The 20917-nt window shown below is 35.4% G+C and overlaps 2 protein-coding genes across 5 annotated transcripts in view; one reads left to right on the plus strand and one right to left on the minus strand.

Annotated features, from left to right (window-relative positions):
* caskin2 (CASK interacting protein 2) overlaps positions 1-15455 on the plus strand; it is a 61899-nt gene extending 46444 nt beyond the window's left edge. For all 3 annotated transcript variants that reach the window (XM_051915097.1, XM_051915098.1, XM_051915095.1), the window contains 8 exons: positions 1142-1220; positions 4164-4246; positions 6570-6680; positions 6887-6988; positions 7812-7950; positions 8519-10180; positions 11524-11764; positions 13670-15455. In XM_051915097.1, the coding sequence (XP_051771057.1) occupies positions 1142-1220; positions 4164-4246; positions 6570-6680; positions 6887-6988; positions 7812-7950; positions 8519-10180; positions 11524-11764; positions 13670-13766 (2514 nt within the window). In that variant the 3' untranslated portion in view covers positions 13767-15455. The remainder of the gene's footprint in view (positions 1-1141; positions 1221-4163; positions 4247-6569; positions 6681-6886; positions 6989-7811; positions 7951-8518; positions 10181-11523; positions 11765-13669) is intronic.
* nme2a (NME/NM23 nucleoside diphosphate kinase 2a) lies at positions 14774-19958 on the minus strand. 2 transcript variants are annotated; one of them, XM_051915100.1, is made up of 5 exons: positions 19626-19958; positions 18891-19023; positions 17759-17860; positions 17500-17612; positions 14774-15757 (listed from the first exon to the last, which is right to left on the minus strand). In XM_051915100.1, exons 2-5 carry the CDS (start codon positions 19017-19019, stop codon positions 15640-15642), a joined length of 462 nt encoding a protein of 153 aa, XP_051771060.1. In that variant the 5' UTR covers positions 19020-19023; positions 19626-19958; the 3' UTR covers positions 14774-15639. The 2 variants fall into 2 exon arrangements, with proteins under 2 accessions (XP_051771060.1, XP_051771059.1); XM_051915099.1 differs by lacking the exon at positions 19626-19958 and adding an exon at positions 19100-19240.
* Between the last annotated feature and the right edge of the window lie 959 nt (positions 19959-20917).

Here is a 20917-nt window from a genome sequence, read left to right on the forward strand (position 1 = left end):
GAATTACAGTAGGTCAATTTTGGTTTGACTATTTTATATATAATATATATATATATATATATATATATATATATATATATATATATATATATATATATATATATATATACACACACACACAGTCAAATCAAAATTTATTCAGACACCTTGAACATTTCTTTCATTAATTCAGTTTATTCACTATAGTTTAAAAAATGGTAATAAAATATGACAAGATCTCAGAATTACACTGTGTCAGAAAAAATTAATCTTAATTATGTCAGATAACACTTAAGCAAAACATGGTCAGGTCAAAGTGTCCGAATAATTTTTGGTTCCAATTTTTTTTTTTTAGTCCACTGTATGAAGAATTTTTGGGTATAATATGTCACAGTTTATATATATATGTATATGTGTGTATGTGTGTATATGTATATATATATAATATATATATATATATATATATATATATATATATATATATATATATATATATATATATATATATATATATATATATATATATATTTCAAAGTTATTTGTTGAATGGAAAGTTCTATAGAATATATTTATTTAAAATAGAAACCTTTTATAACATTATGAATGTCTTTACTCTTTACTGTCACTTTTGATCAATTTAATGCATCTTTGCTGAATGAAAGTATTAACTTCCTTGAAAAAATTTTTACTGACCCCAAACTTTTGAACGGTAGTGTATGTGGCCGAAGGGTCCGGCAAATAGAAAATGATTTTGCTAGCAAGAACAGTAATTAAAGGGAACATAGCTATCATCTCTGGTTTTCCTACTTATTACATAACACAATAATCTCTGCATTTTATATGCAGCTGAGCGTAGTGTTACACATACTGCAGCATTTATTGCATTTAAATTACCATTGCGCACTTAATGTTCATTTCATGCTGTGATTTACCCTTAATACTGTCAATGATTGGGTCTGTAAATGTCTATAATAGAGAGTCTTACATTTGGAATTAAAGAGATATTAATTTATGTTCTTGCTGATAATTATAATTATTCATGTTTAGTAATTAGACTCTCTGTGTGAAGTCTTTAACACGCAGTAGATGTCTCTCTGAGCTATTTCTGCCAGACAGCTTTTGAGTTAAATGTGACACAGTGCTGTGTTCTTCCTACATGTAGCTGCCTCCCTCTGCTGGAGAACTGGTGGAACAGTGCAGTCAGGCCCATGACCCTGCAAAACAGACGGACCCTCATTCAGGTCAGCACTGTCTTCAAGAGAGTAAGCAGTAAAAACACAGATGACTGACTTGGTTGGAAAAAGAGATATATATATATATGTATATATATCTTTTTCCAACCAAGTCAGTCATGAATATATATATGTGAATATATATATATATATATATATATATATATATATATATATATATATATATATATATATATATATATATATATATATATATATATATATATATATATATATATATAGCCTATATGGTGATGTGAATATATATAATATATACACACACACAGGGCTTGACATTAACACCCGCCAAATGCGGGTAGATTTCAGCTGTGGCGGGTAAGACAGCCACTCCCACTAGCCACTTTGGCGGGTTGAATATAATTTCAGCCTACAGCTAAATGAAAGATAGCCAAGCTCGTTGTATAATAAAATTACAATTCAATCACAGTTCTTTATCGATTAACTTGCTGTAAGTGAAGGTGGGATAGGCGGAATCGCCAACACAACAGAAGCGCGCTCAGTTCTCCTTGCGCCTGAATAGTCAAATACACGCACACACAGATGTCAAAATGGCCATCATGTGGAGTAGGCTGTGTGAATACAGCTAGTTATGGCTTAAGTGGACGTAAACAGGTGGGTAAAAACTAGATATGTGTCAGTATATTACGTCCATGCATTCAGCAGCTCAATTAAATACCTGTCTGTCATTAATGTTAATCAAAAAACAAAAGATGTTAAATAAACGTGTACATGTTAAATAAACCTACTATATCTGAAAAAAGATTTTTTTTTTAAATGTACTATTTGTAATTTGCTTCTTTGTTCTGTTTATATAGACAAATAACATATAAAATTTCTCATATTATGCTTATATTGCCCACCCCTTGCCCACCTGTACATACCAGCTGATATACAATGTAGTCTTGATTTGCAAAATTGACTGGCAAAATTGTGGCCAGTGAAAATGCTGAGTGGCTAGTAACTTTGGAAAACCACTAGCCACAGTGGCTGGTGAGCAAAAAAGTTAATGTCCAGCCCTGTGTGTGTGTGTGTGTGTGTGTGTGTGTGTGTATGTATGTATATATGTATATATATATATATGTATGTATATGTATATATGTATAGTATATGTATATATGTATATGTATATATGTATATGTATATATGTATATGTGTATATATATATGTATATGTATATGTATGTATATATATATATGTATATGTATATATATATATATATATATATATATATAAAATATATAAAATATACACATATACACACACACTTATAAATCACACTTAAAAATACTTAAAAGAATTATTTAATATAATTTTAATAAGAAAAGCTCTAGCATTATTCTTTGCTTAATATTGTATTAAATGTCTAATGCAGGATTATATATTTTTATAGATTAAAGCATTAGTTCACCCAAAAATGAAATTTCTGTCATTATGTACTCATCCTTATGTTGTTCCATACCCACAAGACCTTTGTTCATCTTCAGAAAACAAATTAAGATATTTTTGATGAAATCCAAGAAGTTTTTATCTCGTATAGAAAGCAACAAAATACCACATTCAAGGTCCAGAGAAGTAGTAAAGACATTGTTAAAATAGTCAACATGACTACAGTGGTTCAACCTTAATGTTATGTAGTGACGAGAATACTTTTTGCGTGCAAAAACAAAACAAAAATAACGACTTTATTCAACAATTTCCTCTCTACCCTGTCGTACTCCTATGCAATTTATGTTGAAGACACTTTGCAGAGCTTCCGTCAGAACACCGACTCGGTATAGGCCGACACTTGCGTCAGCATCATGTTGCTGACGTAAACAGCGTCAGCCAATACCGAGCCGGCGTTCGGACGTAAACATGAAAGTGCTGCACTGTGTCAACTGCGTAGGAGACTGACACGTATTTGTTATATCCTTGAGCATGTCTACATGTTGTGTCTTGCCCATGAAAAAGACATATTCAGAGAATGGTGTAATGCAAATGTCACCCCCCCCCCCCCAAAAAAAACAAAAAAAAACAAACAAACAAAAAAAACAAAAAACTATTATTTTATGTATCTATTGCGGTTTAAAAGTAAGACAAAGGTACCTCCCAAAACCACAATAAATGCAAGGCAACTTAATAAAATACCTGCTCATACCTTCTCATTTTTACTTAAAGACTGATACTGTGCAGTGTCAGATTTCAGTAGGAGGGAAGGACACAACGGAGGCAAAGTTGTGTGTAAGTCAGAAATACCAAGGAAAAGAGGAGAATTTGAGAGGGAGAGAAGATTATCAATGACACGGACACGAAAGTGTTTTTGTAGTGGCTTTGACTTGGAGGATCTAAAAATAAGCATGAGATCAAGAAACGCTCCTAAAATCAGCTTATCTTATGGAGGTGAGTTAAATGGAGGCATATTCACATGCACGTTATTGCCATTGTGGACATTTTAAAAAGGTACATATCGATTCAATCTTATCATCATTCTTATTTACATAATGAGTTGTCATTATAGAGATTTTTATTATTGAATAGCTTTGTAGCTTTAGTTTCTTACCAAACAGTACCTTTGTGTACTGTTTGTTATCATAAAAGGTATATGCAAGTCTGTCTCTCACATGAACACATACTTTAGAATCACTCATCAAAACAGCCTTAGGTCTTAAATCCTCATCTCTAAATGTCAGTGATTGTGCTATTCTGGTATGATCCATTGTTAATGAAGATGGAAAAAACAGTGCCTCAGGTCACAGGAGAACATTTTTTTCTGCTGAAACATGTACTCCATCAGCACACTGATTTATAAATATGCAGGTACAATAACATGTTTGAAAGACTGCTCCGTGAGTCCATACTCCAAAGCCTAAGGCAATAGCAGAGTCTATGACCAACAAAAGTGTGTGTGTGTGTGTGTGTGTGTGTGTGTGTGTGTGTGTGTGTACACTTTAGGTGCTCTTGGACGGAGGATTCCACTGAGCAGCTCCAGACCTGGAGAACATGTCATCCATCCACAGCAACTTCTGGATGGCAAGGTGAGGCCAAGGCAGAACAGCAGACTATACCATATACAACAGTATATATTATTTTTTACAATGTAATGTATAGTATGTATACTGTGAGCCAGATGCAAATTGTCTATATTCAACAAAAACTCACAGTGCAATGTGCTTGATTTGACCTTTTATTTCCATTGTGATGTGATCTCTTTCTTGACTCATTTTGTCAGACAAATCTTTTTACACACAACTGGATAATAATAACAATAATAATAAATTACTATTAAGCAGTACTAATAAGTTATTAGTAGTAGTAGTATTATATTTCAAGTATTTTACAGTAAATACTGGATTAACATTTTAAAATAACCAATTTTTACATAATATATAAATCCATATAATATAATACACCGTGTTCAAAATTATTATGCAAGTGACATATCAGTAAGATTTCAGTAGAATAAACATTCAGATTTTAGTTTTTCTAAGAAAATGTTTGTTTGTTTGTTTATTTATCCATGTCTTTTTAGATAACTGATATCAATCTCAGACAAAATAATTTGCCAGGTCTATGGAAACCCTACTTAGAGGTTGTTCCACATTATTAAGCAAGTCAAAGTTCTCATGCAATATGGGGAGGAAGAAAGATCTTTCTGAAGATGAAAAGCATGAAATGGTGCAATGTTGTGCAAAAGGCATGAAAACAACTAATATTGTGTGAAAACTGAATGGAGATTATCGAATTATCATAAGATTTGTGAGTGATTTAGAGCACAGCAGAACTCGGTCAGATAAAGGCTTATTAATGAAAGTTCCTGTCAAAAAAATTAATTGTATTAAAAGGGCAGCTATAAAAAAAAAAGCCAGTGTTGAGCAGCAAACAGGTATTTGAAGCTGCTGGTATCTCTGGAGTCTTGAGAACCTCTCCATGCAGGCTGGCAGTTGTGCGTAAAGATGCATTTCAGCCACTCCAAACCAAAGTTCACAAAGAGAAACATTTATAGTGGGTTTAGAAATACATAAAGACTCATTTTTAAATAGTTTTATTCACTGACTAATCCCGTACTACAATGGATGGTCTAAATGGATGGATTTCTGGATGGTTGGTGAATGGCCACCACGTTCCAACAAGACTGCGACGTCAGCAAGGAGCTAGCGGGTGATGATTTGGGCTGGAATATTGGGAAGTGAGATGGAAGGTCCCTTTAGGGTCTCTGAGAGTATTAAAATGACTTTTGCAAGATATGTGGAGTTCATAACTGGCCATTTTCAGCTATGGTATAAAAAGGACAGTGCCTTCTGAAATACAATGCACTATGCACTATCCCATGCTGCAAAAAAACACCACAGCAATAAAACTGTTTGAAAATGTATTTCTACACCCATTGTAAATGTTTCTCTTTGTGAGGTTTGGTTAGTGGTGGCTAAAATGCATCTTTACGCACAACTGCCAGCCTGCATGGAGATCTTCTTGAGACTCAAGAGACACCAGCAGCTTCAAATACCTGTTTGCTGCTCAACATTGGCTTTTTTTATAACTGCCCTTTTAATACAATTAATTTTTTTGACAGGAACTTTCATTAATAAGCCTTTATCTGACCGAGTTCTGCTGTGCTCTAAATCACTCACAAATCTTATGATAATTCGATAATCTCCATTCAGTTTTCACACAATATTAGTTGTTTTCATGCCTTTTGCACAACATTGGACCATTTCATGCTTTTCATCTTCAGAAAGATCTTTCTTCCTCCCCATATTGCATGAGAACTTTGACTTGCTTAATAATGTGGAACAACCTCTAAGTAGGGTTTCCATAGACCTGGCAAATTTTTTGTCTGAGATTGATACCAGTTATCTAAAAAGACATGGATAAATAAACAAACAAACAAACACATATTTTTCTAGAAAAACTAAAATCTGAATGTTTATTGTACTGAAATCTTACTGATATGTCACTTGCATAATAATTTGGAACGCGGTGTATAACAATTATAATTTATATAATACTATTACTACTAATGATGATGATGATGATTATTAGGATTGTTGTGTGTGTGTATATATATATATATGTATATATTATTTATTTTATTTTATTTTTTTGCACAAAATTGTAGTAAAGTCACTTGTCACTTCCTTTTTTTTTTTTTTTGCATTATACACCTCACACTATTTATTAAATAGTAAACTAGTATTGCCTTAGAATAGTAGCCATACACAATCATCTGAATTCTCTTTATTTTTCTTTTGTTTTCAGTAGTACGCCTATTAGCATTTTCACATCTAAATGACCTGTGGATCTTAACATGATGGCCGATTCTGTTTTTATGCATAATGCTCAATCATTTCTTTGTATTAGGATGCTGAGGCTATTTACCAGTGGCTCTGTAAGTTTCAGCTTGAGCAGTACACATCGAATTTCCTCACTGCTGGTTATGATGTGCCCACAATCAGCAGAATGACCCCTGAGGTGAGCCATCATTTTGTGTATCAGCATTTAGGTACACAGGCTTATGTTTGCATCCTGCTGCATTTCTGGCACAGCACATTAGTATTCACTACTGCATCTAATACATATCAAAGCTGAACATAGTGTGCCGTAATCAGGTTTCTAAGATGATTTTAAGAAAACTACTAATTTTGTAAGTGTATCAATCTTTTTTTATATGGTTTTAGGATCTCACTGCTATTGGCGTTACAAAGCCTGGCCATCGCAAGAAGATCTCAATGGAGATCAGCAACTTGAATATCCCAGAGTGGTTGCCGGATTACATTCCAGTAATTCAATGCTATATTTTTATATAAACAGTTTTAATTATTTGCATACATGTGCTGTACAAGTTCATGGTTATGACACACATGAGAACTTAGATAATCGCTAAATTCATATCACAGACATTGAGTTTTATATCCTTAAAGGGTTAATACACCCAAAAATGAAAATCCTGTCATTAATTACTCACCCTCTTGTCGTTCCAAACCCGTAAGACTTTCGTTCATATTCGGAACTCAGTTGAAGGTCTTTTTAATTAAATCTGAAAGCTTTCTGTCCCTCTATTGACAGTCTATGCAACTACCTTTGCTTTGTTTGCACACAAAAAAAACCATAATTTACTACTTTATTTACAAAATTATTCTCCAACACGTTCACAAGAGCACCACGACGCATGAGTGTTGTGTTGACGCGAGAGCAGACGTTGTTGCGTGAACATGCATTGGAGATTAACATTTTGTAAATAAAGTAATAAATAGTTTTTTTTTGCGTGAACAAAGAAGTCGCATCACTTCACAAAATTTTGGTTAAACCACTGGAGTCACATGGATTACTTTAATGATAACATTACTACCTTTCTGGGGCTTGAAAATGGTGGTAGTAGTAGTAGCTGTCAATGGACAGACCGAAACCCTCAGATTTCATTAAAAAGATCTTCATTTGTGTTCTGAAGATGAACAAAAGTCTTACGGGTATGGAACGACATGAGGGTGAGTAATTAATGACAGAATTAAAATTTTTTGGGTGAACTAACCCTTTAACCAACAGAAGCATTGTTGATTAATCCAATAAAATAATAGGAGAATCATACTTGTCTGTTTATTTCAGTCTGATATTGGGAAATGGCTCAGTGCTATTGGGCTGCCACAGTACCAGAAAAAGCTAGCAGAGAATGGATATGACTCCATTAGCATAGTGCAGGATATCACGTGGGAGGATCTACAGGAAATTGGCATCATTAAGCTGGGTAAGTGGATTGATAGACACACTACTGTTAAATTGTTTCTTTTAATTAACTTTTTAATGTTTTTAAAAGAAGTCCCTTTTGTTCACCGAGGTTGCGTTTATGTGATCAAAAATACATTAAACAGTAATATTGTGAAATATTGCAATTTAAAATGTATTTTAAAATGTAATTTATTTCTGCAATGACAAAGCTGATTTTTCAGCATCGTCAGTGTCGCTCTAATATGCTGATTAACGTAACGTTTTTTCATTATTATTAAAGTTGAAAACCGTTCAAAAGTACAGTATTTATTTGAAATAGAAGTATTAACATTTTAAATGTCTTTACTGTCACTTCTGATCAATTTTTATTGCATTCTTGCTGAATAAAAGTATTAATTTCATTCTTGACCCCAAACATTTGAATGGTAGTGTAGATAGAGTGTTGCACAAATGTATTTAAATGATCCACTCAGATTAGGTATACACTAGATAAATGACTGTGAATTAACAAAATGTCATTAATGCCCATTTTCCAAAGTATTTTTCCTATAAGTATATCTGTGAATTAACATATTGTTTATCTACAGGCCATCAGAAGAAGCTGATGCTTGCTGTTAAGAAGCTCAGTGACGTACAGAAGGCTCGTAAGAACCAGGCCGAGGGGCAGGCAATGCTACAGCACAGGAGAGCTCCCCCCGCCCTCGAGCTGGTGGCCATCGAGCACCACGACAGCTCCGACTGCCCATCGTCCCCTCTATCACCAAAGATGCTCACCTTCCAGGACAGCGAGCTGAGTGTTGAGCTACAAAATGCCATGGCTCGAAGCGGATACAGTGGAGGCCAAGATGGTCTTAGCAATGTGAGTGGAACAGCCATGCGTCTTAGTCAAGAAAGCATTGGTACAAGGTCAGGAGGGTCAGGACGGTCACAAGAACGCCCAATGGCATCGGTAACCCCCCATAGCCGCTCACAAGAAAGTCTGGGCAGTATAGAGAGCAGTCCCAGCAAGGAACAATATGCCGTTATGGAATCTCAGGATAGAAGCCAAATATCACCAGTCAAAATGGCGCCAGTGTTGCCGCTACAACCTAATCACCCCTTATCTGGCAGTCCAGCAAGGACGCCGCCCATAATCACTAGTAAAATAGCACGCTTTGCATACCCACCCGTCCTCACCAAACCCAGACCGGTGGTTTCTCCCTCTCAGCCCCATCATGTATCACCTCTTCAGAGGGGCTTCAGCTACCTGCAACAACAAAACTGCAACGCCAACATGAGAAGCCCAGGTCCAGTCAGACCCCAGCAGCCAAACGGAGACACATCCAGGTCCAAAAAGCGAACTCAAAGTCTTTCACGCTATGCTATGTCGGATGGAGAGAATGATGAAGATGACATCTCAGCCCCTACGACAGCTTCCGCCAATGTGGCATCTTATGCCACGCTTACTCGCAAACCCGGCCGCAGCCAACTGTCTTACGGCTCCAGTGAGCGTCAAGTGGGCCGCAGTCATTCCTTCGCCATACGTGCCAAAAGGAAAGGTCCTCCTCCTCCCCCTCCAAAGCGACTAAGCTCTGCCCAAAGTGGGGTAACTGCAAGCGGGGTTGAAACAGAGAGTGCAGGAAGTGTCCGAAGCATTGCAGCCAGGCTGGAGAACAATACAGGTAGCCCCAATAAGACATGCAACAGCCCCGTTCTTAAAGCCATGTCGCCAGCCACCCCACCAAAAAATATGGGGAACCGTAGGAGGACCACTAGTGAATCTTCAATGTATGAAACGAAGCATGGTGGAGAAAATCCTGCAGATGAAAACACTGGCCCACAGAGGAACCAACAATGTGCAGGTTCAACATCCTCTCAGGAGAGTATACCTTTCGCTGAAGAGGGCAAAGTTACCATCAAACAAAGGACCAAAATAGCACCTGCTAAGATAGAGTCTGAGGCCGGTGTTGAAATTCTGAAGTCGGCACAATCTATCAAATCCTCCCTAGAGGTGCCTGAGTTTAACTTAAAGGAATCAGACACGGTCAAAAGGAGACACAAGCCAAAAGAACTGCAGATGAAAGGTCAGGGCACCAGCACGCAAATAGGAAATGAGAGGGCCACAGAGACCGAGATGGTCTCGCAACGCATGCAGAATGGTGGATTGACACAAAATCCTTATAAATCGGTCCTCTCTCCGAAACCAGGCTCTCTACATAAACCTCCCACCCCTTCTAAGCCCACACGCCATTCTGCTGCAGCAACCTCAGGTACTGCAACCTGTTTAGGCTATTATTTAAAGTGAGAAAATAACATTTATTTTTATTTTAAACAAAGTCCCTTTAAGACAAGTCGTTTCACTCGGCGGCCATCTTTGAAACACCTCTCGGGCATGCAAATGCAGCTCCTATCTCTTTGAATGGGGAAACATCAAATTCTCCAAAGCTGTTTGCCAAGCTTTCGATTACATTTCATATTTGAAATCACCAATGAAATGTGACAACAACTGTCTGATAAATTTTGTTTCTAAACGCTCGAATCTTGACTAAAAAAAAATGTATGTTTCAGGCTGGATCAAGCTAACGCACATGCGCAATCGTAAGTGCGCGTCTCTTGTGTCTCATTTCGGAGGCGCGCGCCTGACTGTTCCTATAGGAACCGGAGCTTTTATTGGCCGCTGCAGTGACGCGATGACTTTACCAATCGGCGATTGGCTCTAATTTAGAAGGCGGGACTTATTCCGTCATGTTGCGCGTAGCACTTTCTCCCATTCAAAATAATACGAGTGACGCGTTTTGTGTTATTCTATAATTTTTGTTTTAAAGTCATTCATAACTACTTACAAACTTACACTAACATTCAAAAATGTCTAGTCAGTGAAAGTTTTTTTTTTTTTTTTTTTTTAAGAAATACTTTTTTTTCATCAAAGACACATTAAATTGATTAAAAGTGACAGTAAAGACATTTATAATTTGATAAAAAAAATGTAATGTTAGAAAAGATTGTGTAAGCCCATTTTACTAAAAAATTTTATAGGGCAGAACTCTTGTTTTATCCGTTAGGATAGATTGGCTCCAGTGTTATTTTAGTATTTTTATATACTGCTATAGTTTTTATTAAAATTTTGAATTAGCTTTTATTTATATATTTTTAGTTTATAATTTGGTAACACTATTTCAATAATCCACTTCAGACATTCTACCAACTATAATTAACTTTGCAACTACATGTCAGCTACAAGTTATTATTAAACTAACATTATTAGAGTATTAATAGACTGTCTTCTTAATACTGTATCTGCTAACACTTTATTTTGAACAGACATTCTACTGACAATAAATAACTTTGCAAGTACATGTAAACTTATTCTACTAACCTTAACCTAACAGTCTACTAATACTCTAATGACAGCTTTATTTCAATTACCAGAAATAATTAATAATAGATTTAGTTTCAGTTAATGATAACTACACTGACTGATACTATTGAATCAGCCCTGGGATTCTTACAAGTATTTGCCCATGTTTATATATATTAACTTGCAAATCAATGTTTATGCTCTTACTAAATTAGTGTTCTATCTCCTCCTTTGGCTGTCGTCAATTTTCTTCAGGAGTGACAGTCAATGTCATACAGAACGTGGCCTTTGCCATTTCACCTCCCTGCAGTCCTCTAGCTCACTGTCCTCCAAACAAAGCACCTCAAAGTCAGGCTGCGCTGGCAGGAAAGCCACAGGCTGTGACCGAAGGCCAGGATGTTTTGGTCCACAAACGACTTGAGCAAACTAGCACGTCTCTCGAGGCAGCACTTAAAGTTGTGGAGAGGAAGTTGGCTCAGGAAAATCCAGCAGAAAGGTAACACAGACCACTTGTTTTTGTCTCTTTGTATCTGTCCTCTGTCAAAGTATTAAGCAGCTTGAATCCACTTTTTTCACACAGTAGAGGAAATTCTGTATTTCGATGAGACAGCCTTGCAGATGGTACTATAATGACTGAATGACCACTTGTCACAACAAGCCTGCTGGGAAATCTAGCAATAAGTGATCTCCCTGAAACTAGTGCCTGTTTTCCCTTTGACTCTTTGATCGTTTTGGCTGCAATGAAGACAGATTGTTGATGTCCTTATCTCGCAGACAGAGACAGATGGTGTCTCAACAATTTAGACTTTCATTTGACTCCCCTCCTATTTTATCACAACAAATCCACTGTCAGCATTGTTGCTGGTCAATCTGTCCGCGTTGAACCTTATTTTGCATTTTGAACAGATTTAGCTCATAGCGTAGCATATGCTAATCAAGGATAAACCCCCCCAGTCAGTGTGTTTTACATAAAGTAACCCACTCCTGGCTATGTCCAGATTGGCGTTCTAGTATACTAACTACGGCGCTGTATACGCTATATACTATATACTAGACTTCTATTTTTTTTTTAATAAAACGGTTATTTCCTGTCCTTGATTCTGATTGGTCAATAGCTGTTTTATTCACGATAAAACACGGCTATGACCGCTTCACCCAACGGTTCTGTGTATCACTACACAACACCCTTAGCAACCACTCTTAGCAACGTAAACTGTCAGTTGCGTCTTGTTCCGTGTTCACAACAATTCAGTCTTTTCAGTGTAAAAGTCTTCGCTACTGACTGACACACTCATAAAGACAGTCTTTGCCGCCATCTAATGGCGTAATATTGTAACTTCTGTTGCCGTTCACAGTCAGGGACTATTTTTTCCGGCGGAAGGAAGGCTTTTATTGAAAGTTTACTTCATGAAAGTTGCATTGATACATCTTTTTGGCTTTGATATTTGTATTGTGTGGTAACCGTTTTATAAAAGCAATAAGGTACTCGAGGCTAGTGCTGTATCGTGAATAAGTCACGGCTGAAGGGGTTGCTAACCCTAACAACGCCCTTCAGCCGTGACTTATTCACGATACAGCACAGCCTCTCGTACCTTACTGCTTACTTAAATAATGGAAACATGCTACTGTATGCTACTGTATCTTATCACAAGACCTCAACGTTTAAAAGTGTAATTAATATATTAATTTCATAATATTATATTCATTTAGTAATACGCTACTGTTCAAAAGTTGTTTTTTTTTGTTTTGAAGTTTTGAAAGAAGTCTCTTAATAGACCCAGACTGCATTTATTTGATCAAAGTAAAACAGTAAAATTGTGAAGTTTTATTACCATTAAAAAAACAACTGTTCTATTTTAATATATTTTAAAATTTAATTTATTCATCTGATGGCAAAGCTGAATTTTCAGCATCATTACTCTTCAGTTTCACATGATTCTTCAGAAATCGTTCTAATATGCTGATTTAGTGCTCAATAAATGTTTCTTAATTTTATCATCGCTGAACAGTTCTTTGATTCTTTGAATAAAGTTTAAAAGAACAATATTCATTTGAAATAGAAATCTTTTGTAACAATGTAAATGTACTGTCACTTTTGATCAATTGAATCGTCCTTGCTAAATAAAAAATCTTGTAGACAAAACTTTTAAATGCTAGTGTATATTATTATTTGAAATAAAATCTATCACAGTTCATCTATCACATTGAAAGTTCAGGTCAAATACATCTCATTGTAGGAAACTGTACGCCCACGTCGTATCGCGGACGGTCGCTCAAGCTTCATAGAAATATAAAATGAGTGCAGGTTGCTGTCAGTGTCAACACTCCTTTATTAAGACATACACCACGATACCTCCATATTAAACCTTCTCAACCTTGTTCTTGCTCTTCTTTCTCTCAGGGGAATTAACACAGTGAAGTCAGCTGGGAACATTCTTGATGATATAGGGAACATGTTCGATGATCTTGCTGACCAGCTGGAAGCCATGTTGGATTGACCTACTGTAATTCCTATAACCTTTGCGTGGGGCCTTCACATGCGAGCTTCTGGATGTTGTAGACATGCAACTTCTCACACTTTGTTTACAACACACTTTGGTGGTCCTGCTTATAAGTATTGGTTTTAACAGTTGAATTCGATTAGCTAATTTAAGATACTAGTTGCAATGAACTACGGTGCATCTGTTGGGTAGATCGTGCCTCAAATTTCCACGAAAGATCCACTTGAGAACTTTGACATCTCTCTTACCAAACTGTTGCTTTCTGCATCTTTGGTTTGCTCGGACAGGATATCTGCAGTGAAGATTGCAGAATGTAAGCACTTACTGTTCAGATCTACTGTATTAAAGTTCTTCCAACAGAGACACTTTAATTTCCTGTTGTGCTCCGATCAAGACTCACAGTTGGCCTCTAGCAAATGGATATACGATGTAAAATCTAAGTGAGATACAACCTGAACTCTGTTTCAAACGCTCTGAGATTTATCACTCTTCAATTTTGTTTTCTGTCGACTGGAGGATCCTTTTATTCGGTTCAAAAGTAAGCAATTATACAACTGATCAAAACATAACCAAGAAAACTGCTCAGCAGACATCATCGTTGTGTAATGACCCAAACCTCATGGACCAAGTATGTTTGACTATAATGAAACTTTATGTCCTGCCAACAGATTCATTGTTGTACAGTATATTTGTAGTTGCACTCTACATGTATGTTTCAACCTTTGCATAACAATTCAACTAGATCTTAAAATGTTAAGAACATGACTTTTCTTAACATATTAATAGAGCAATAGTATATTTTAACAACCCTCGTGTTTTGGGAGAGAGAAAACATTGTTTGGATTACATCTATTATATATTTTTGTACCAGAATGATAATTTATTTGTTTTGTCAGATTAAAAAGGGACAGTCCCTCTTTGTGAATGCTGTCACTCTGGTTAAAAAAAAAAAAAGAAACCGTTGCAAAGCACTACATTTTTTTTTTTTTTTTTTTTTTTTTGGCTTGGCTTGGCTTGGCTGACCAAAAGGGAACTTGCATTTTAATAAACTGGGGCCCATGTGGTTTAAACATCACCATACTATAGGACAAGAAGTGTTCAAATGGAGCTTTAAAGTCTTGAATGGCTATTCACTTTTTTTGACTCTTGTGCACTTTTACCACATTTATGTAGTGTATGCACTATGTATCTTTTATTGTATGAATTTATTTCTGCATGTACTGTACACTGGTAAGACAACCAGTACTTGACTGAAAGAGACTTTCTCTAACTGTTTGATGTAAACTGCATTGTTCAAAAGAATCGTATATGTAATAACTGCGAGAAGACCAGACCATTCTGTTCTTGCATGCTTTTTTTCGAAGTAACAATCTGAAACTATAGATTTTGTATTATGTGGCGTAATTATATTTTAAAGGACTCTATGAAAACAGCACTGCTGGTGCTACAGTATCATTTAAATGAGCACTGTGTACTTTATATCCTAAGTTCATTCCTTTCTGCAGTGCTTTGTGTGGCATTGCTCTGTCAAAAAACTAGACACATGGTTCGTTGCTTTGCCCGAGTGGGGCCACGAGTACCATACAGTAAGTATAAATAAGCCTCTAATTCATCCATTTGAACTACTTGAAGTATTAATGTTTAATAAAATAAAATCGTCAAGAGATCAATCCTTGAATTACATGACTCATGTCGTCACGGCTCTAGCATTTGTTTTATATAGTAGCAGCTCATTGAAAGTGCCCCTCAAATTCACAGGATTTCTTGTTTTATTGTAAATACAAACACCAGAGACTGTGTAAAAAATGAAAATGAATGAAATCCAAGCAGAAACACCAGAGAGGGAGAAAACTGCAGAAAAAGAAGCTGTTCAGCCATTGATCCAGCTGTCCTGACATTTAGTGTAGTCACAGATCTCGTCTGGTTTGAACCACAGGTTGATCTCAGCGTTGGCACTTTCGACAGAATCACTGCCGTGAATGATGTTCCTGAAGTGAAAGCAATTTAATATTAGCAAAGACTAGTGCAGGTAAATAGATGAAAGTTACAGTCAAACAGATGCATCCTAGTTAGTGGTCGAGATTGCATTTATTTGACCGAAAACACAGTAAAAACTGTAATATTGTTTAAAATTGTTTTCATATATTTTAAAATATAATTTATTCCTGTGATGGCAAAGCTGAATTTTCATCAGTCATTACTCCAGTCTTCAGTCACATGATCCTTCTGAAATCATTCTAATATTAGTTGGTGCTCAAGAAGCATTTCTTATATTATTAATGTTGAAAACAGTTGTTCTGCTTAATATTTTTGTGGAAATTGATTAATTTCAACATAAAAAAAATCTTACTTAAACCTAACTTTTGAAAGGTAGATTACATTTGTCTTTTTTTTTTTTTTTAACCAAATATTACCTTTCATGCAGTATGTAATATAGCTGAGTAAGATAAGTTTGCAGAGTTTTATAAAATAAATAGTGCACAACAAATAGAGTAATAGTTGCTGTAAAATAAAGTTATTGTCTCCTAAAAGAAAAAACAAGTCAGCAATTCCAGCCTCACTTCCTGTTACATATCTACATAACAATGTAACAAATTTGCCTAATGCCAGCCATGTAGCCAGGCATTTTGTTTGTTTTTTGTTGTCGACATGTTGAGAAGGCGCTTTTTTTCAGCGCCGCTCTGGAATTAATACTAAAAAACCTGTTCATATCACTGTATCAAGTGCTGAGGAAGCATCCAGAGCTGAAATTCAGATATGTTAATAGGCGTTTCTTTTCCGACACGCACTGTAAGCGGTAGACCAATCACAACAGTCTCGGCCATCTGACCAATCAGAGCAGAGTAGGCTCTTGGAAAGGAGGGATTTAGAGAGACTGAATCTTTGAACAAACAAAAATTAGGAACCTTCAAAGTCTCCCTGTGGTGAAAATCAAGTTTTTAATGTTGTTTATATGACTATGTGGTGTTTTTAATATGCTTTAAGAAAAACCTTTCTCTTTAAAACTGCAGTGATCTAAAGACCGTTTCAAAAACGTGGTTTGAAATCGACGGTTTCTTACATCACAAACTACCTTGTAACCAATCACGTCAACGTGCCGGCGGGCTTTAGCATATCATTAACTATGACTGATCTGAAGAAGATAAGTCTCAAGAGAAGGTTATCCCGGTATATTTCTTCTGTTGATATGAAAAATCGGGTAGATTTAGCAATATAGCGAGTGTGTGATGCATATAACAATGTTATGTTATGTTATGTTATGTTCAAACTGAAGTTCAAAGCGTTTGTAAGGATGCTGATTTTCAGAAGGTAGCTGTCAGACTCTGAGATGGCGAATGGGAAAATGTAACAGCAACACATTATTAGCAGCTATTTGATGATTTTGTAGCAAAAGTCTAATTATATTAATTACCGTTATATGTCCGACGTTGTAAAAAGCGATATTATTGGGCAGCGTTTACCTCAGTAAAATGACCAAGTGGATCTCTGAGCTCATGCGAGTGAGTGGAGGCGGGGCTAATTATCATATTCATAGATCTGTGTATACTAAATGAAGCAAGGGTGTTCAGTTACATTCAAGCTATTTTAAAGCATGGATTTTTTTTTTCGACAGGAAAAATGTCATTTTGGTGATCAAAGATGAGTTTTATGGGGTCAAATTATTGACTACAGGGGGACTTTGAAACAAAGTTGTCAAAATGATATTTTAGAATACAGTATGAGATCTTACCGGACAACCTGAATGCAAAAGTCACCTCGGATAGTCCCAGGCTTGGAGTCAATGGGATTAGTCTCTCCAAGCATTACTCTGCCGGTTTTTATAACGTTAAAACCCTCCCACACCTAAAAATATATCACAGAAATATCATTAGTACAGTCACCTTCATGAAATGTAGGAAGAATATTTATTAGCAATAAGGGAGAAACATTATTAAATTCAAAGTGCCCTAGAGCTGCACTGTGGGGAAAATAAATATAAATAGGTTTACCATAGCAACCACAGGGCCAGAGGACATAAACCTGACAAGCCCAGGGAAGAAAGGCCGATCCGTTAGGTCACAGTAGTGCTGTCTCAGAAGATCCTCATCGGCCTGCATTGAAGACAAGCAAAAAAGACAGCTGCTTGTAAAGTTTTGTGAATTAAAACTTTGACCTAAAACTTTTTTTGTGACAAAATCTTAATTTGGAGGTCATGTTTACTGTAATGAGATGGTCACATGAGGATATATATAGCAGGTGCAACTTTGCAGACCACAAGGAACTATTAATTGGTTTAACCCCTAAACAAGTGTGTGTCCGAGAGAGTTTAAGTTCCCTCACACTAAAAATAGAGTTTTTTCTACAATTATAGACTAGGGAAAATCTAATATATATAAAGTTTTTAATCTGTAATTTAATAAAAATGTAACAATCAGAGCATCAAATTAAACTGCAGTTCTAATACAGTTACATACAATTATAATTTTTTTTGAAACTGTATTAACTAGAAAATACAAATATTTACATACAATATTTGCCCCTACAACTTATTTTCAGTAGCATATTTACTTATTTGAGGGCATATTTTCTAACCATGTAATTAATATATAATATTATATATATAAGAATAGAGCTTTCTAAATCAAAAATATATAAAGCTTGTACTGTTCTGAACTTCTGTTAAGTATAGAAACTTATATAGATGTAATACAATTATATTTTTAAACATTGTTCATTAGAAAATATATTTTAATATTATATAAATATACATATATACAATAATTTAATTATTGTACCCCTAAAATTTATTTTCAGTGGCATTTTTACTTCTTCATGTTTGCTATATAGCCTATAATATACACAAAAAAGTAGCATCCTTTTGCTAGAAGATGCTGAAAAAACAGAACGATGCTTTTATTTTTTTGAAAAAATGTAGAGATAAAATAATTATGTTGCATTTTTGTCACATTTGCATTACACAATACATTCACAAATCAAATTCTAACCGTCATCCATCAACACCAAATGAGGGTGCACCGCCTAACGTCTACTTGGATGCACTCGTTAGCAACTCGTTAGCTATTAAAAGGAAAGGTAAGTCCAATATAAACTATTTAGATTAAAACTGTTAATTTAATTTACCTGGATTAACTTCATAGCAACTAACTTGAACCCTTTCTGTTCGAAACGCTTGATGATCTCTCCGATAAGTCCCCTCTGCACTCCATCAGGCTTGATGGCAATGAAAGTGCGCTCTTCATTTTCAGACATTAGGCTAAAATTAAAAAAATTAATACCGTTAAAACACACACAAAAAACAGTTGCAGAGACAGAACTGCATTTAAACTTACGTCGTCCCACATTTGGCACACTGGGCTGGAGGTGTGGATAGGGGTTTCGGTGATGAAACCCCTGACCCCATCACTACATTTCAAGTGACAGGGCAAGATCTTTCTCTGTCTTAAACCTGTATTGACGGCTTACTGTAGACTGACTGCTTAAACTGTGACTAGTGATCCGATCTGATCGCTGTCCTCAAGCATCCTGCCCCCAGCATGTTATCTAACCACCTTTTCATGTGTTATTTAGCTTTTATAAATTATCTATCATAAAAGACAATAAAGACTGAAGTCATATTAAAATCATAATTTTCATTCGAATTTTCATTTCACTTATATGAAACGATAATACAGGCGACTTATATTTGGTCAACTGTTGTATTCATGTTTGTTTAACAAACTAAATTTAAAGTACCATTAAACCGATGTGCGCGTGTGCAGCATACCACCTCAGCCTCGCCTTATTTCATTTGTAAGATTAAACTTCTGTCAAATTGACAGTAACAAGATAATAAAACAGTGAAAATATTATTCTTACATTCTTTGACGACAGTCCACGAGTCTGAAGTTGATTCCTCACGCGCGTGCTTTCACTAATCCATGATCATCTGCAGTGGCCTAAGTGTTTTATGGAGGTGGGCGGAGACTAATTCCAGCGCTCGCGCTTTCAGTGATTTTTAATCTATTGCGATGGAATCCAAAGTATGATACACAAAACATATAACTCCTCAACAAATCTTGCTTGATTTTACTAAATTATTTTAATTATTATTAGATTGTTTTATCTCCACTGGGATAAAGTTCTTCTATAACTTTAATAAGACGCTTTATGTGCATCATTTCTTTTTATTGCCACCAACAATACATCTGTACCTTTAAAAAGTCTTAAATTAGGATAGATTGTAAATAAATAGGGGGGATGGGGCTTGTTGTCACTTTTTACAGTGAATATTTCTCGGAGTAGGTCTATTTTATCAATAGTTTTTACATTTACAGGCATTATTTTTAAATAATAATTTAAAATCATTATTATGATTAAATAATAATAATGACAATAATACAATTTTAAATTTTAATCGTTTAAAATAATAATTTTAATACGTGATTTAATATCAATAATAATATTTTACATGTTAATAAATTATATTTATTACTATACTGTTTTTTGTTTGTATTCCCTCCCCGATAAGAGTATGATACTGTATGCATCTCTGTTTATAAATGCATTAATAATAATATAAAAGATTCAGTCATTCAATGAATGTTTCATGTTTTTTTTTTTTTTGTAGTGTACATTTAGTGTCATGTCAACACTATTTTTAATGGCGCTCTAATGAGTTACAGTAATTCTAAGATGTAATTACATATCAAAATTCATTATGCAATCATTGAAAAGCACATTAGAGCATCAGAAAACATCTGATTCGTTAAGTGCACCCAAAGCAATTTATCCACTGGGCACTAATTTAACAGCTCCAGTTAAGCCACAACATTATCATATACCGCACATGGCCATTATCTCCATCTGTAGGACATATTTCCCTGGTGGAAGTTTGATGGTGTAAGATTTGGGACCCATTAGACCATCTGTACCGTTAAAAAATACTGTATGCATTAAATCTCTGCTCAGATTCAGCATCATATACTGTGTTAATCCTCAGGGAATCATTGCACTGCAGTCATGTCACTTACTTATATGCACTTCACAGTTCCATTTAATGTTTTTACGCAACTGTCAGTTCAGTGTCTAATACATGCACAGTGTAGTGGCATTGGTTCTTGTTCTTGTATCACTATTATTTGACTATTAGTAGAGTCCTTTGATAACTT

This window comes from Ctenopharyngodon idella, chromosome 12, assembly GCF_019924925.1.
Source record: "Ctenopharyngodon idella isolate HZGC_01 chromosome 12, HZGC01, whole genome shotgun sequence".
Lineage (NCBI taxonomy): Eukaryota > Metazoa > Chordata > Actinopteri > Cypriniformes > Xenocyprididae > Ctenopharyngodon > Ctenopharyngodon idella.